The sequence below is a fragment of the Muntiacus reevesi genome, chromosome 2, assembly GCF_963930625.1.
Source record: "Muntiacus reevesi chromosome 2, mMunRee1.1, whole genome shotgun sequence".
NCBI lineage: Eukaryota > Metazoa > Chordata > Mammalia > Artiodactyla > Cervidae > Muntiacus > Muntiacus reevesi.
Genome location: NC_089250.1, coordinates 158404954 through 158422847, shown reverse-complemented (window position 1 = coordinate 158422847; position 17894 = coordinate 158404954). Strand labels below are relative to the sequence as shown.

At 34.1% G+C, this 17894-nt stretch overlaps 1 protein-coding gene across 1 annotated transcript in view; it reads right to left on the bottom strand.

Annotated features, from left to right (window-relative positions):
* Positions 1-3579: 3579 nt before the first annotated feature.
* The window catches only part of CCDC172 (coiled-coil domain containing 172), a 52356-nt gene continuing 38041 nt past the window's right edge, over positions 3580-17894 (bottom strand). The window contains exons 7-8 of the mRNA XM_065920126.1: positions 4428-4515; positions 3580-3621 (exon numbers count right to left, since the gene is read on the bottom strand). Of these exons, the coding sequence (XP_065776198.1) occupies positions 3580-3621; positions 4428-4515 (130 nt within the window). The remainder of the gene's footprint in view (positions 3622-4427; positions 4516-17894) is intronic.

Sequence of the window (17894 nt, the reverse complement as noted above, 5' to 3'; positions counted from 1 at the left end):
TGGTAAAAGACTCAACAGACTTTTCTCAGCATAATATCTACTCTATAATAAATTCCCAAATCTCAATTGACTCTGTTTTACAGTCATTTCTAGATTCCAATTCACTACAATACAATGACTTCACCCTTACCTTGGACTTTTAAGAATCTCATCATGATTTATCAAGTTTTAAGAGAAAAAGGATAGGCAGACAATTCTCAATTTTTGTTTCTTTTACAGAAGAAAATGCTACCATTGATAAAACAATGAGTAGTTTAGGAATCTTTCTGATTGTACAGGCCTTAAAGCTTTTCCCTTTCTCTGCTTTTTCCTCCCATTTCAATAATTAGGCCAGGGAATAAAGAAAGGAAATTCTAGTCCAGTGGTTATGCTCTACATCCTATAATTTTGTTGCTGTTCTTCCCCTAGCCAAATAGCTCCATTAATCAGCAGGAAAAACAAGCAGCAAACTATCTATACATCCTAGTATTATACCCAGTGGAGGGCTGAGAATTAGTAAGTTGCTTCTAAAAGAACTTCCATTACAGGAAAGAACTATGGTGGCAAGTCAGGAACCTCAGCGCTGTAGCAGTTACTTTGGGTTAGTTAGGCTTTAGTTATAACTAAGTATAGGGAAAATTTAGTGAATTCATTTAATGAATGAGCATTCATTTGAAAACTGTTTTTTGGATAGCCAATGTCATCTTCTAGAGTAATTAAAGTCAGTCTGAGACATATTTTTACTTAGGTAATTTCAGTTATTTTTTCCTACTGAAGAGTTTAATGAATTACTAATTCTTAAAAAAAAAAAAATTAAGAACAGACATCTAATATATTGACAGTGTAGTTTTGTACACCGCAATTTCTACTGATTGTTGTGTTTCCTTTTTTCAGTGAACTTCTTCCTTTGACTACCTGATTCTAACAGTCCCAGTTATGCTGGCTGGTATTACTTGAGCAGTGTAGTCTACCATGCACTCTTAAAAAAATCATTTGACTGCTTGAAAATTAGTTTAAATCTTAAAATATTCATTTTAAACATTCTGAAATAATGAAAATATGTTCTGAGCCTTCCATTTTTCTCAAATTCAGTTCATATAAATTCTGACTCCATTACTGAATATTCAATCTAAATAGTCTATATACACATTCATGAAAAGATTTTTACATCAGTAAGTTTATTCTGCATATATGCCATTCTGTGTTAGTTATATAAATAATAGGCAGATCTCTACTTCACATTAATATTTTAGCTACAAAATCAATAATGAACAAAAATCACTGCAAAAAAGGCTTTACATGTAAACTTACCCTGTATATTAATGATATGATACACATTTAATAATAAATATTCACAAGACTCAGAACTTAGAATGTGGTTAGATAAATAGACTAAATAAGACAGAACTGAAGTTATGACTAATCCCAGTAAACACTTCCCACTCTATATTTGCATATAAAATAGACTGCAATTCCCTGGTACCATTACTTTTTTTTCTTCTTAAGCAAAAGTAATTTACTATTAAATATTTAAAGAATCAAAATAAAAATAACTTCTAAATATGCAAATTACTTAAACAGATGGCAACTGCTACACATCTCAAAGGAGAGTTTTAACTTTGATACTTTAAAAAAAATAAGGATGTAAAGCAACCTATACAAAAAGTTATGCCCAAATAAGACTTGATTTGAAACAAGACTACCTTAATATCAATATATCTAAGACATCTGTAAACATCTCATATTTGATATCAAATTAATTCAACTACAATCACAAAACATTTGCATTCAGTACTTTGAGATACATCCTTAAATAGCTTTTGTTTCCCTCCCCACCGACCACAATTTAGGACCTTGTTAACAGTTTCAATATGCTGTTTTTGTGTGTGCCATGATTATATTGCTGTATGTAGATCAACATAGTGAATGATAACCACAGGCAGAACTGTAGAAGCCTATATAATATTTGTAATTTGTACTTATGACATATGACTTCTAATTCTGATAGTTCCAACTAGGTAAATACAGAGAATGTAATAAATATCCTTTTATTTCTTCCTCTTTGTTTATTCCTGCTTCCTTCTTTCTTCCCACCACAAATATATAGTCTTGAGTTATAAATGAAAATACATACAAATATCAAAAACAAACTATGGTTACATAATGGAAAACATGGAGGGAAGGGCTAAATCAGGAGCTTGGGATTAACACACACACACTACTATATACAAAAGAGATAAGCATCAACGACCTACTGTATAGCACATGGAATGCTACTCAATATTCTGTGACAGCCTATATAAGAATCCGATATAAAGAATATGTGTATATGTTTAACCGGGTCACTTTAGTGTGCACCTGAAACTAACACAATATTGTAAATCAACTATATTACAAAATTTTTTTAAAAAAACAATTAAAAAATTTTAAAGAAACTGATGAAAATATGTGAGGCTGTCACGGCTAATGCCATGGCAGGCAGCCTAGAGTAGGAGTAGCCCTGGTTTCCCGGGGCAACATAATTATCAGGCTACCTGGAGCTAGCCAATCAACATATGCCTAGCCAGAAGAAAGGGAACCTATCAAGGGAAAGCTGAAAGCCCCACGTAGGGCCAACAAAAATTACCTTGCAACTGTGTAACCAATCTGCTTATGCCAACTACCCACTGTGTAACCAATCCAATTGCGCCAACTACCTGCTGCTGGTTTTGACCTAATAAATACCCGAGAGAACTGGGGCTCGGGGCCTTTCGTCCTCACACACCTGGTGAGGGCGGGAGGCCCTGGCTCGAGTCAGTAATAAATTCCCCTATTGCGAGTTGCATTGTTTCAAGGAGTCTTCTTTCCCGACCGGGGACTCGGACTACGGGCAGAACAAATATACCTTTCTTCCTAGTTAGGACTTCCAGCAGCAGAAAGATATCTGATGTTGGAAATTTAGTGACAATACCAAGGTGGATCCAAACATATGTACACTGTTTTCAGTTTCAATATTTTAGGACACCAGCAAAAGTGAATCCTGATGGCCAAAAGGAGACTATGTACCTCCTCAAGTAAACGACTTATTTCCTTCTAATCAACACTGGCATTGGGAATAAAACTGGCCGGACAAAGTACTGGAAAGGGGCTGCAGGTGCCCCAGACTCAAATCTATAGATAAATTTAGAGACAAGTGGAGAAAGCTGGCTACTCAAGATGAAAGGCCTCAGAAGGCCTCTGTCAAAAGACATCACCTTGTGATTACCAAGGATTAAAATCAAAATAAACATCTTCGCTGGTGCAAATGGTACTGACAAAAATTGGGTCTATAATCTGAGTTTTTCCATCTATATGTGTTTGATTTGATCCAAGGTAAGCTGCAAACAAAAAATGAATAACATCAGAAAGTACAAATCAGCTTAAGGGTCAGGGTGAATAAAAAATCTGAGAACACAATATCTGTTTCTCCTTTTTAATTCCTTTAGAAACACAATCAACTCTAAATATTTTTAACCTCAAGTTTTCCACAAGAATCTGTTGTAATGGGTATCATTCATGTATCTACCACAAAGATCTGATACTAAGATGCTCTGACCAAATCTTAGATAGTTGGTCAATTCTTTACAAGTTATTTGTTTCCTGATGATCTTTCTGTGCTAATGTCTGAAACAAAAACATACAATTTTTCATGAGACAAATGAAATTCTTAATAAAATAATTACATAAAATTCATGTAAATTTAGCACAACTGGGCATTTCTAAATTTTACTACTGAAAGTTTTAATAAAGATATAAATCTTAGAAAATATAACTTCTAACACAATCTATTGGAAAATTTTGAACAAGAAAATGTTTCTGGAAAATAAATATGAAAGAAAACAAAATGTATTAAATTAAAACTATATTTTAACGTGCTTTAAAGCTAGCTATATATGTTCTCTATTAAAATAGAGCATGACAAATACTTGTTCATTTTAAACAACCAAAGAGGTTAAAAGCAATCTGAAGTGTTCCCACACAATCTGAAAATAGGTTTCCAATAATTGGATCCAAAATTCTTGAAATCATAAAAATCATAATAAGAAAGTTTTAGGGTCAAATATAATAGAAGTATAATTTATTCCTAACAAAAACAAAAAGCTTTTAAGCACTCTGATAGTTAAACTTCTTCAGTGCATTAATCCTCTAATAACAATTTCAGTCAAGGGGATGTTGTGAGGTCAGGTTTAAATTTTTTTTTAATTTATATTCTCTTTAAATATAACCTGCCTTTATGCAGCATCAATTCTCCAAGACTCAAAACATTTCACAGGTTCATATTTTTACTTTAGTTTTGTTTTTTGTATCTAGTGCAAACCCACATGAAGGGCAGAACATTAATTTAATGAAATTTATTCCAGTAAAAACATTCTTATCAGTAGGTAAAAAAAAAATGCTAAACAAAAGTTAAACAATCAGTGATGGCTTACCAACTCCAAAAATTCTATTTCTGATTGGAGAGCATCATAAACACTTTGCATGTCATCTTCCTTATAAAGTTCTAATTCTTTTTTAAGTCTGTTTTAAAGGAAAAATTCATTCGAGTAATTAGTTCAGCAATAAATTTTATAATAATTCTTTATTAAATGAATAGTGGCAGATTTGTAGCTTCTATCATCATAATTTTAAGTTAAAATTAAAGAAACTGGAAAGAGATTTCAATTCTCTATAATTCTAGTCATTAAAATTAGTCTAGCAAAAATAATTAAAGGAATAAGAATTTGAAAGAAGAAAGAAGAAATAAAGCTACCTAATTTTCGGGTGATTTAAAAACATACTTCGAAAACCCAAGAATCAGTGATAAAACCAACTCAAATAATAAAATAATTCAGTAGGGTGACAAGATATAAAACTAGCAAACAAAAATAAGTCGCCTTCATTGTCACCAGTTATTTGAATAAATTTAAATTCAAATAACTAACTTGAATTTCTTATGGATGGCTTGCTTAGATGCTCAGTTGTGTCTGACTTTGCAATCCTTTGGACTGTGGCCCACCAGGCTCCTCTGTCCATGGGATTTTTTCAGATGAGAATCCTGGAGTGGGTTGCCATTTTCTCCTTCAGGGCTTTTCATGAATAGGACATCAGAAAAATGGTTACTATCCCCAGTTAAATAAAATTTTATATGATCCTAAGAAAAAATACTAATACTTTTTCCCCTGGTGCTGGGTGGATTGATTCTAAAGTTCATATAGTAAAAGAAGAGAACAGTTTGGAAAAAATTTTGAATTTTTTTTTTCAAGAAAGTTCTAAAAAAAATAGAGAAAACGAAGAAGGATAACTAGCTCTATGAGATACTAGATCATACCATTAATCCTTCATAATTAAAAGAGTGCAGTACTGACATATAAATAAAGCAGTGGGACAGAGAAGATAGAAACAGCTTAAGAAACAAATGGACATTTAGCATATGCTAAAAGAGCCACCTAAACTGCAAAGAGAAAAGAAGATGGACTTTTTAATAAGCTGTGTTAGAATAACTAGAGAGTTATCTGCTATGCGACAATAAATGGACTGTCAAAGCTAAAACTGCCTCTTTATCTCACAGCACATAGCAAAATACACTCAAACTGGATCAAAGATTTAAGCGCAAAAATAATAAAACTATGTAAGGACAAAGTGAAAGAATAGGGAACTTTCTTTATAAGTTGATAGTGTTCAAGAACTTTCTCACTATGGTTCAAAATATAAATGAAATAGAAAAGTATTCAATTTAATTTTAAAAACTGCACAGCAAACCACATGAGTAGAGTAGAAAGATGAATGACAATCTTAAAGAAAATACTTGCAACATATATCACTGATAAAAGTCTAATCTCTCTAATATGTAAAGGAAATTTATAATCAAGGGGAAAAAAGACCAAAAGGCTGATTAAAAAATGGGGAAGTCATAAAAAGTGAGTTCACAGAAAAAGTATAAAAATCATCCCTAAACATATGAAAAGTACTCAATATTACTCATAATAAAGACTTGAAAATTTACTACACAGGGATATCATGCCTCATCTATCAGATTGGTAAAACTCCAAAAACTTGATGACACATTTTTTTCATAAGCTGTGGGTAAACAGGTGTACTCAAACATTGATAGGGGAATTTAAAATGGTTAAACTTCAAAGAAGAAGAATTGGGAATTCCTAACAAAACTACATTTATATTTTTCCTTTGACTTCACCATTCACCACCAGTGATGCACCCTGTAAGTACAAAACAATATATGCACAAGGTTATTACTGCATTATTATTTGTGATCACCAAATATTGTAAACAACCTGTGTCCATTCTTAAGAGATGGGTTGAGTAAACTATAGCACATCCATATAATGGAGTATTACATAGTATAAAAAAATGAAGATAAAAAGAAACACAAAAAGATGAACCAGAAACTAACAAAGTTGATCACCTACAGCAGTGAGTGAAAATGGGGTGGAATAAATAAGGAATAAAATGAAACTCATCTGCATGTATCTTTTCTTATATACTTTTGACTTTTGAACCATGATGATTATTTACATACTTGACAAATAAAATAAAGTTCAGAAAAAGGACCATAAAGTTTAACACAAAACAATAGCTGAATTAAACACAAACAGAACAAAATAAATCTGTTTTTCAAACTAATAACCACATATAAAAATTAAAAAGAACTCAAGTAATTTTCAAAAATAGTAGTCTATATACCCTCAGTGAGATATGTTGTAAGGCAGAAGAATTACAAAGGAATCTTAAATTTTACTACTTTTGTTGTTAGTGAGGGTACACAGCTAGTTATTCTAAAATTATTTTAGAAAGTTGTAAGAAATGGATAATTACATTGACATTGTTACAAACCAGAGTTTTCACTAGGAAAAGGAAGATGTACACAGAAAATGGATGGAGGGGAAAAAAAAAACTGTCATTTTGGATTTGAATGGAAGAAATCAGCATAAAAATTAATGATTTTAAAAAAATGGTATTTTTATTTCTGTCCATTTAAAGTACTCAGAAGCAACAACACCCAGTAGTAATGAGCACATCTAGCATGCTAATCTTAGTTTCTAAAACCAGTACCAACAAAAGATACCAGGACTCCTTGAAATAACTTGTCCCAGGGCTGAGGCAGGTAATATTCAAGGTGAACCTAGACTATTTTGTTGCACAAGAAGAAAGGAAATCAACCAAAAACTGATGGGAACATGTCCAAAGACACAGAAATTTAGTTCAAGGGACTGCCTATATCCAAATCTGGGACAATTTGAGCATCAAAGATAATGATAATAATGTACTTATAACACATGACATAAAAAGAAATTCATGAGTCCAGTCCACAGAAAATCTTAAAAAGGAGAAATTAAAAGAATGGGGTAACAGGAAGAGGAACCTCTGTCTTTTTTCCCCAGAATTTTATTAGCTAACAAATGAAAAAAAATTCCATTATTAGAGAGTTGCCACTTTCCAACCACCTACGTAATAAATGACTTGGGGAAGCAACATTAGTGGATACTAAAATGACTGCATGAAAAGTTACTGGGAAAAAGGCTATCCACAAGGTCTGAGTCATCCCCTATATCATTTAGTAAATATTCATGGAAAAGACTATTTTCTCATTGGAGTAACCCGGAAGACACAATCTTACCTAAGCAATCAAACCTAACTGAAAATGAAACAAAACTGGCATTATATGCCTTCTGATGCAATGTTCTGAGGACACAGTCTTACTTATATATTATCCTTGTCCCAAATTATTTAACCTGGATCTAATATCTAAGGAACAAATGAGTCTAAATTGAGGGACATTCTACAGTGGCTTACACTCTTAAACAATTTGATTTAAAAATGGGCAGAGGATTTGAACAGACATTTTTTCCAAAGGAGACATATGAATGGCTAACAGGGAAACGAGAAGATGCACAACACACTAATCAATTATAAGTCAAAAAAATTTTTTTTAAGTAGAGGAAGCTTTTAGATTAAAAGAGATTTAAAATATCAGCTGCTTGTCATGTGTGGACCTTATCTGGAACTTAATTCACACAAACAAAATAATGACATTTACAAATAATTGGAAATTTGAACACTGACAATATTTGATGAATCGTTATTTGTTGTCAATTACCTTATGTGTAATAATGGATTTTAGTTATATTTTTAAAGTACTTTTTTACAGAGACATAATAAGATAATAATATGTATGATTTGTTTCAAGTAATACAAGAGAAAAATGAGAAGAGACATAGATTAAACAATACTGGCCATAAATTGATAATTCCTAAAGTGACCACCTATTAAGACCACCTGACCTGCCTCCTAGGAAATGTGTATGCAGGTCAAGAAGCAACAGTTAGAACTGGACATGGAACAACAGACTGGTTCCAAATCGGGAAAGGAGTACGTCAAGGCTGTATATTGTCACCCTGCTTATTTAACTTACATGAGTACATCATGAGAAATACCGGGCTAGATGAAGCACACGCTGGAATCAAGATTGCTGGGAGAAATATCAATAACCTCAGATATGCAGATGACACCACCCTTATGGGAGAAAGTGGAGAAGAACTAAAGAGCCTCTTGATGAAAGTGAAAGAGGAGAGTGAAAAAGTTGGCTTAAAGCTCAGCATTCAGAAAACTAAGATCATGGCATCTGGTCCCATCACTTCATGGCAAATAGATGGGGAAACAGTGATGGCCTTTATCTTTGGGGGCTCCAAAATCACTGCAGATGGTGCTTGCAGCCATGAAATTTAAAAATTTTGCTCCTTGGAAGAAAAGCTATGACCAACCTAGATAGCATATTAAAAAGCAGAGACATTACTCTGCCAACAAAGGTCCGTCTAGTCAAGGCTATGGTTTTTCCAGTGGTCACGTATTGATGTTAGAGTTGGACTGTGAAGAAAACTGAGTGCTGAAAAATTGATGCTTTTGAACTGTGGTTTTGGAGAAGACTCTTGAGAGTCCCTTGGACTGCAAGGAGATCCAACCAGTCCATCCTAAAGGAAATCAGTCCTGAATATTCATTAGAAGGACTGATACTAAAGCTGAAAGTTCAATACTTTGGCCACCTGATGCAAAGAACTGACTCATTTGAAAAGACCCTGATGCTGGGAAAGACTGCAGGCAGGAGAAGTAGGGGACAACAACAGAGGATGAGATGGTTGGATGGCATCACCAACTCAATGGACATGAGTTTGAGTATACTCTGGGAGTTGGTGATGGACAGGGAGGCCTGGCGTGCTGCAGTTCATGGGGTCACAAAAATTCGGACACAACTGCGAAACTAAACTGAACTGAAAGTTAAGTGATAATTACCTAGGACTCACTATATTTTACATTTTTACTTTTGTATATGCTCTAAATCTTCTATAATAAAACTTTAAAAAATAGAGTTTAACAAAGATAGTGGCCAAAAAGTCAACATACAAAAATATGTTATATTTCCATGCACCAGCAATAAAGAGAATACTGATGTCATTAAAAAATTTACATTTAAAACTACAAGGTATCTAAAAATAAAACTCACAAGATTTTTGTTAAAAGATTAAGACAAAAAAATCAGTATATTCTAAGTTTACAGATGAGAAATCTCGGCTTAATAAAGATGTAAAATCTCTCAAAAGAGACTGTAGGATGAGCGGAATCATAAGAGATTTTCATGGATATAAGCTGATTTGGAAATGTATATAAAAAAGCAATGGGTCAAGTACAGTCAAGATATTCTTGATGAAGACAAAGACGGATAAAGGGAAGTGTTCTGCTTTAGATTAAGATTCATTATAAAGTAACAGTAGTTAAGTAGTTAAAAATTAATAGCGTGCATTTAACAATAATTAAGACAGTTGTGAAAGAAATGAATGTTGACCAATTTAGCAGAATAGAAAACAGAATCTTAAAATAGATTCACAAATGTAATTCTGATTATTATTTTTAAATAAAAGACATGGTTTTGCAGATCATTAGAGAAAGGAGAAACCACTCAATAAATGCTGCTCAGACAACTGGTTACCATGTGGAGAAAAATAAAGCTATATCTTACTGTGGAATGTAAGCAAAAATTAGTTCCAAATAAACTAAAGACCTAAATGTGAAACACAAACCTTAAAAATTATTAGAGAAAATACAGGAGAATAACCTTCTGATCTAAGGTAGGGAAGAGTTCTTAAACAAGACACAAAAATGTTAACCACAGAAAGAAATGACTGATAATTTCAGCCACTGTAAAAGTAAGAAATATACCCAAGCACAAGAGTATGAAGAATACCAGAAACAAACAAAAAACTTCATACGTTGGGAGAGAGATTTTTAATGCATAAGAAGTCTGAAAATATAGCATTTAAGAGAATATAGATCACTGGGGAATTTGGTAATGTGCCAATGGAAGTATAAACTGGCTTAATCACTTTGATAGAAAGTTTGTTGCTACCTTGTAAAGTTCAACATTCACATGCCTTATACTCAGCAATTCCATCAGGCATATATCCTACAGAAGCTCTTGCTGTGTGCACCAGGATGATCAAAACAGCACTGTTTGCAACAATAAAAACTGAAAACTCAAATGTGCATTAAAAAGAGAAAAAGCATATTCACATATCTATACTCAACAACATGGATGGATTTTAGAAACAAGTGAATAAAAAGTAAGTCCCGGACAGAATGATACCCTTTTTACATAACTCAAAAATAAGCAAAAATAACCAATATTTTGTTTTGGCAGGCATATAAGTGACAGGTAGATTACATATGTGAATACATGACATAAAGTTAATAAATCATAAAGTAACAAAGAAAATTATATATAAGCAAGGAATGAATTAAGTAAGTCATACCACACACACACACACAAATGAAACAATCTAGGACAGCAATTACATCTGAGGCAAAGAAGGGAGTGTGGGTTAATGGAGGACCCCATAGCAAGATACTGGTAATGTTCTAGCCTAGTTCACAGGTCCTCACTATATTATTGTACTTGAGAACTGACACCTAGCTAGGGAAAAAACATAAAAGTTATAAGAATGGATTGAGAAACAATACCTAATATATAAGAAGTTCACTGTGTTCTGAACTTGTAGGAATTTAACAGTGAATAAAAATTCTGAAGGAATACTCAAGTTGGACAGAGAAAAAGTTAATGATTTGGAGCATTAGATGTTTACACAAGCATAAAATCCCTTGCAATAAATATTCTTAAAAAGTAAGTGTAAAGCTAAATGGAGAGGAACAATATACCACAGATGCTGCTATACAATGTTCATTTTAACATATATATATATATATATATATATATCTTTTCAAATACATACAGTGGTAGGGATCGTTCTTCCCACTATGCCATCAATACTTGCCCTTTTTCACCTTTTCAGTTCAAATGGTTTGGTGAGAGCTCTCATGCCCATCAGAATTGGGTGGTGATTGGTTTCCATTTTAGTTAGTTAACAAGAAGGAGGAGAGACTACTGAAATTAAGGATGGCATTTAGGATGAATTATAGGAAGCATTTCACAATTCAGCATATAACCAAGTTGTAGAATTTAGATCTCACTTAAAGGAAAGATTACTGTTGCTAGCTTTAAAGGAGGCTGGATGCTAACGGTATGAATATTTATGTATTTGCAGCTAGGCTGGAGCTATATAATGGTAAGCAGATCTCACGCTTCAGTGCATAGACTGATTGCCTATAGGAGTCAAGAAGAGCTTCCTTCACCTACTGCACAGTAACTAAGGGCAGTTTGCATTGGTTACTGTCTCCTTTCTCTGAATCATCAGATATTGATGAGGATGGGCCAACATTGCGATTTGCAACATTGCAAAATGTATGTTCCCTGTAGTTTTTACAATTTCTTGCACCATTCCATTTTTTTCAGTTACCTCTAAGTGCCATGGAAAAGCCTTAACTAAAAGAACACTCTTTTTAGTTATAGAAATGTAAACAAATACTACTTAATTAGAAAGAAGGACAATTTTCACCCAAAGTCCTAGTACACAAATTCAAAGAGATTAAAATGTAGGTATGCTTCATCTTAGGTCTTTTTCTTCCATGTGATATTGATTATGTAATCTTGCCTTCTATTTTTTTCTTTTGCCTTATACTGTCATGTTTATTTCCCCCAGTTAGTTACATTTTCCAATTAATAACATTTAAGATAAATATATGGTAGTTTAAGTGGCTGTAACACAATTAATTTAATCATTCATTTATAGTACAGCATTTAAGTTCTTCCTATTTTTTTCTACCATAAATAAATTTCTATGAACACCTTTGTTCACAAAGCTTCCTCTGTGCTTTGGATTATTTTCCTTGGGATACAGCTAAGTGAAATTACTGCTTTAAATGGCATAAACATTTTAAAGATGCTTACAATAACTTGTATACATCAAATAGCATTCCAAATACAAGCAATATACATCAAATTGCATTCCAAATACGAGCAATATATACTGCCACAGCAATGAGTAAATTATCTCTGTACCACACTGTTGCCAATTTTCAGTATGGTCATCTAAGTATATCTTTCAAAATTTGATAAAAAATTGATATTCAGTAGTTTTAATCTGTACTTAAATGATAAGATGTATAACCGAATTACCTTGTCTTATTCACTTTGGTATCACTATAACTTGCAAAGTGTATTGGAAAAGCAAGTGTTTAATACATGCTTGTTGGATAAATACATAAAGACTACTGATTTTTAGTGTTTTCTTGTTGACTTTTTATCTGTTAATTTTTGATAAACTGTTACCCTTTGTTCATCACAAGTACTACAAATTTCTCCCAGAATATCATTCCATGTTGATGCCATTTCTGACATACGGAATTTTAGATCTAACATGTTAAGTCTATGAATCTTATCCTTTTTGGTTACCTTAATCACAATAGAGGTTTAATAAGCAAGCCTTACTACTTTTCACTAGTTTTTCATGGTGTGACATTCTTAATATCATTTCTCTATAGTAATTCATATGAAAATTATTTCAGTGCCATTTAAACACAAAATACTCCATTTTAAAGATATATATGTCATGTTCTTTCATACACAGTTTATTTATGAGCATGGGTTTCAAAGTTGATTCTATGAAAGTAGAATTTCAGTTTTCTAATTATGCATTCCTTCAGTCCAGGCCATCAGCAGACAGGTAGGAACCTTCACAGGTGGGTAAGTTTGAATTGATGAGATCTACTGAGAAGGAAGTAAAAGAGAGATGAGAGCTACCAGCATCTCCATTACTTCAAATCTTGGTTTGGGTGGATTAGGCATCTCCTTTCATCACATACTTTCTATCACCTTTCCAATCCCCACAACCAAAAGGGGTTGTTTCTAAAGGTAAACATGTGAAAGTGAAAAAAAATGTGCATTATGATATCAAAGAGACAAATGAACTTTGGAAATGATTGTTATATATGGCTCATATAATAAGCAAAATTATTTCAAAGTTTGGGACATTTACAAACAGGCACATTTATATCATAATATAACATTTAAAATAATCAACTGACTTCTACCATAAAAATTTCCCTTGTATTTACTCGAAGCTTTAATAACTACAGTGTGTGCCAGGAATTCACGAAACAGGGGATTTCTATTAGCTTGAAGGCTACATAATCAATGCTGTAGAGGCACTTCTGTTAGTGAATAAATGATGAAGTTTTACCAGAAAAATGCAGAGTCAACAGAAATATTCAACAAAATACATAGCTAAGAATGATCCTGGAATTAAATGAGGATTTTCATATTTTATAAATGTTAAAAACTAAAGAGATGATAGGGGTTGGCTACAGATACCTAATTTTTGACTAGTGTTTTCTAGAAACTTTAGAACTGAGATTTTGTTACACCTGTCTACTTGGAGTTTATTACTGTTGATAATCAAGAGTACTGCAACGTAAATGTGCATTATTTCCTCAATAAACTAGATAACAATTTTTATTCCTCTGCTAAATGATGTTACAGAAACACTTCCACAAGTATTTAAGGATACATTTATAAAAATGCTTCTAATTATGAATATTTAAGAACTTCCTCCCATCCATCAATGAGAGGAAGCTTACAAAATATGTCATCTTTATACATCAGCATTAAAAAGAATCAAGTTGATCAGTATGTATTAATGAGAAATATCTATGTTTTCTAAGTAATAAAGCAAACTACAGACCAATGTTAAATGCACGTGTGCGTGCACACACACACACACACACACACACACACAGACTATAAACTCTGACAGGATGCGTGTCAAACTTTTAACAAGACATGAGAAAGGAGACTGATGTTTTACATTTTTGCAATGTCTAAACTTTTTTTATTTAATCAACATAGTCTACTCTCATAACTTAAAACTATCTATTCATATTTGGTAAAATAAAAAATATATACATATGTAAATATACATATTTATCTGTGTATCTTTCAGAGAGGTTAGAAGTATTCTAACATCATCATGTGCTTATATCTTTCTATAAATCTAGGGACCATCAATGTGACCTCTATGACTAACTTAACTGGATGACATTTTCATTGAAGAGGCAACAGCATTGATTTATTACTTCATATAAATGCATTTAGTCTCTCAGTAGCAGGTATATATTAACTTTTGTGCAGTTTCCATTGCAAATATGCTCTTCACAAAACCACACTATCTTCAAATGCTAAGAAAGAAAATCCATGCTGTTGACTCTGCAGCTTCATTTCTGAAACAAACTTCCTGTTGTATTAAACCAGTACAAACATTGATTATAAAAAGTGTAAAACCATTCTAAGTGTTGTGGGTAAGAAAAAGCCCAAAATGTTTCAAGTTGTCTGGTATGTTACTATTTGGAGTAAATAAAAACTCATGATGAAGAATTATATTTTGGTGATCCTGGTGTTGATTAATAATAACAAATAATAGGTGTTGGAAGTTTGAAGGGGTCTATTCTTTGCTACCTGAATTCTGAGCATCTGAGAAATGAGGAAGGCAGAGGGAAGCCAAGATGGCATGTTTGCTGCTAATAGAGCAGACACTAGAGAATGTGGCTTATATCTACATGCAAAGGATTTACTACTAATACTGAACCCAGAATTAGACTAACCTAACTCACGCCATGAAAGGCAGATGCCAAAAGCTTTCTCCCATGAAGTCCTACCACTGTAAAATTCAAGGGATAGAGGAGCAGAGTAGAACATACACTGTGAGGCAGGCCAGACTTCAAAGAGATAAGGCAAAGAAAGGAGCTGGTCTTCAGTTTATCCTTCCAAACTCAACAATCAGACTGAATCACTCCTCTCCACCTTAGAACAAGAAAGAAGAAGTTCTGGGGGGATGGCTAGGAGAGTTAAACCAGTAAAGTTTTTCCTACATAGAAGAAAGCAATCAGGAGTGGGAAGAAGAATTCCATGTGGCTATCCCAGTGGTGATTATATACCATGTCTTTGGGAAGAATATTGAAAATACATGAAGAACTTCTATCCTCTTTGTAGTAAAAGTTTTTTTAAAATGTAGATGTACTCACTGGAACAAATATTTATTAAACACTACGTGCCCTTGACTATGGTAGATGCAGACACCGACAGAAAAACAAACAAGAAGTAGAGGGAGTTCCCAGTTCAGTGAGAGAGACTGATACACACAGCTGTCATTGAATACGATTAGTCATAGAACGGAATTACAATCTCTATGAACACAGAGAAGGAAACAGTAGAGGAAAGCTTTCACAATTTATTATGCTCATTTATTCCTTCATTTAGTTATTCAATACCTACTCTAGGCCAAGCTCTATACAAAGGTATTTGTATTAGACCATGAGTATACAACGGTAAACAATGTAGGTAAGATCTTTCCCCTTACTGAGCATATGATGAGTGATGAGACAAACATGATTAAAATAAAGCACATAAATATGTAATATAAATATAAAACGGATTCTGTGTTAGAAAGGAAAAGATACAGTGTGTTATTAGGAAAAATAACAGGTTATAAAAAGATCACAGGAAACCTTCCCTGAGGAAATAGTTCAGTTGAGATCTAAAAGATAAGGGGGAGGGGTGGGCTTCCCTGGTAGCTCAGACAGTAAAGCGTCTGCCTACAATGCAGGAGACCCGGGTTCGATCCCGTCAGGGAGAAGGAAATCGCAACCCACTCCAGTGTTTTTGCCTAGAAAATCCCATGGACTGAGGATCCTGGTAGGCTACAGTCCATGGGGTCACAAAGAGTCAGACACGACTAAGCGACTTCACTTTCATTTTCAAAGGATAAGGTATATTTCATCAGGTAGGAGACATAAAGCAAGGGACAATCTGTTAACCTGAGGAGAAAGAAAGGCATAGATAAAGGTCTTAGGTGGAAGAAAGCCCGGACTGCTCGAGGAAGCAGAGTGAGAAGGGAAGCATCAGTCAGTCAGTTCAGTCACTAAGTCGTGTCCGACTCTTTATGACCCCACGGACTACAGCATGCCAGGCTTCCCTGTCCATTACCAACTCCCTGAGCCTACTCATGTTCATCGCGTTGGTGATGCCATCCAACCATCTCATCCTCTGTTGTCCTCTTCTCCTCCTGCCTTCAATTTTTTCCAATGAGTTGGCGCTTTGCACCAGGTGGCCAAAGTATTGGAGTTTCAGCTTCACCATCAGTCCTTCCAGTGAACATTCAGGACTGATCTCCTTTAGGATGGACTGGTTGGATCAACTTGCAGTCCAAGGGACTCTCAAGAGTGTTCTCCAACATCACAGTTCAAAAGCATCAATTCTTCGACGCTCAGCTTTCTTTATAGTCCAACTCTCACATCCACACATGACTACTGGAAAAACCAGAGCTTTGACTAGATGGAACTTTGTTGGTAACCATAGTTGGGAATAACATCTGGGAGGTGGTCATATACCATATTGTGACAAGTCATGAGCTTTAGGTTGTATTATGTTCATTATGAAGCCACAGATAATTTTAATAAGGGAAATTATGCAGTTCAATTTACAATGCAAGGGTAGCAAGAGTGGTTGAGGGAAAAGCAGAAAAGAGATTGTTACTGGGATCCAGGGAAGATAGACGAGTGGCTAGAACTAGGATGTTAACTGTGGAGAGAGAAGTGGGAGGATTCAAGAAATGTTTTGGAGGCAAAAGCAACAAAACTTGGTGATGGGCTGGGATAGGATGGAAATGATTTGTGAACACATCAAACACACTTGCTACATTTCATGCCAAAAGCTCAGCCTCTCTGCACCAGTGCCAAATCGAATCATGAAGACAAGAGTTTTGGGTAAAGTAGAAAAGAATAGATTCACTGTCTTGCCAAGTAAAGGGGGATGCAGCAGACTCCTGCTCTTGAAAACTATGTGTCCCAATCTGGGAGGGTTTGATGAGGAGTTCTGCAGCAGGAGTTCAAGGGTGGGCAAAATTAGGGTATATGCAGGGCTTGCACTCTTTTACTTTCATTTAGAGTCTCCTAATCTTGAGGAGCTTCTCTGGTCCCTTTAATCTTGCCTCAAGTGGTTTCCTGACTACTCCTCTCTTGATCAGCAACTGTTCAAACCTGTCCTTTGGAACTCAGGGAAGACCATGGAGGTTGGAGCGTTGCCTATAAGAAAAGAGGAATAAAAAGACTTCTGTGCCCAGGAGCACCACAGGGTCCTTCTTGGTTTTACATTTTGGGTTTGAGCAATACCTAGGAAAAATGTCATGTGAGCTATGCCTTGAGGGCAAAATCAGATTTTAGCTAATGGAAAAGAAAAAGAAATATACAGAGGTGTGAAGTCCTCTGGCATATTTGGAAATGCACAAATAGTACTCTGATGAGTTAGCAGAATAGAGTAAGTGACAGAAATGCAGGGAGATAAACACAGGTTATGTTTTTGCTTTTGGTTGATTATATTACATTTTTGAAAGAGGTCAAAGAGAAGAGTGAAAAAGCTGGCTTAAAACTCAACATCAAAAATCTAAGATCATGGAATCCAATCC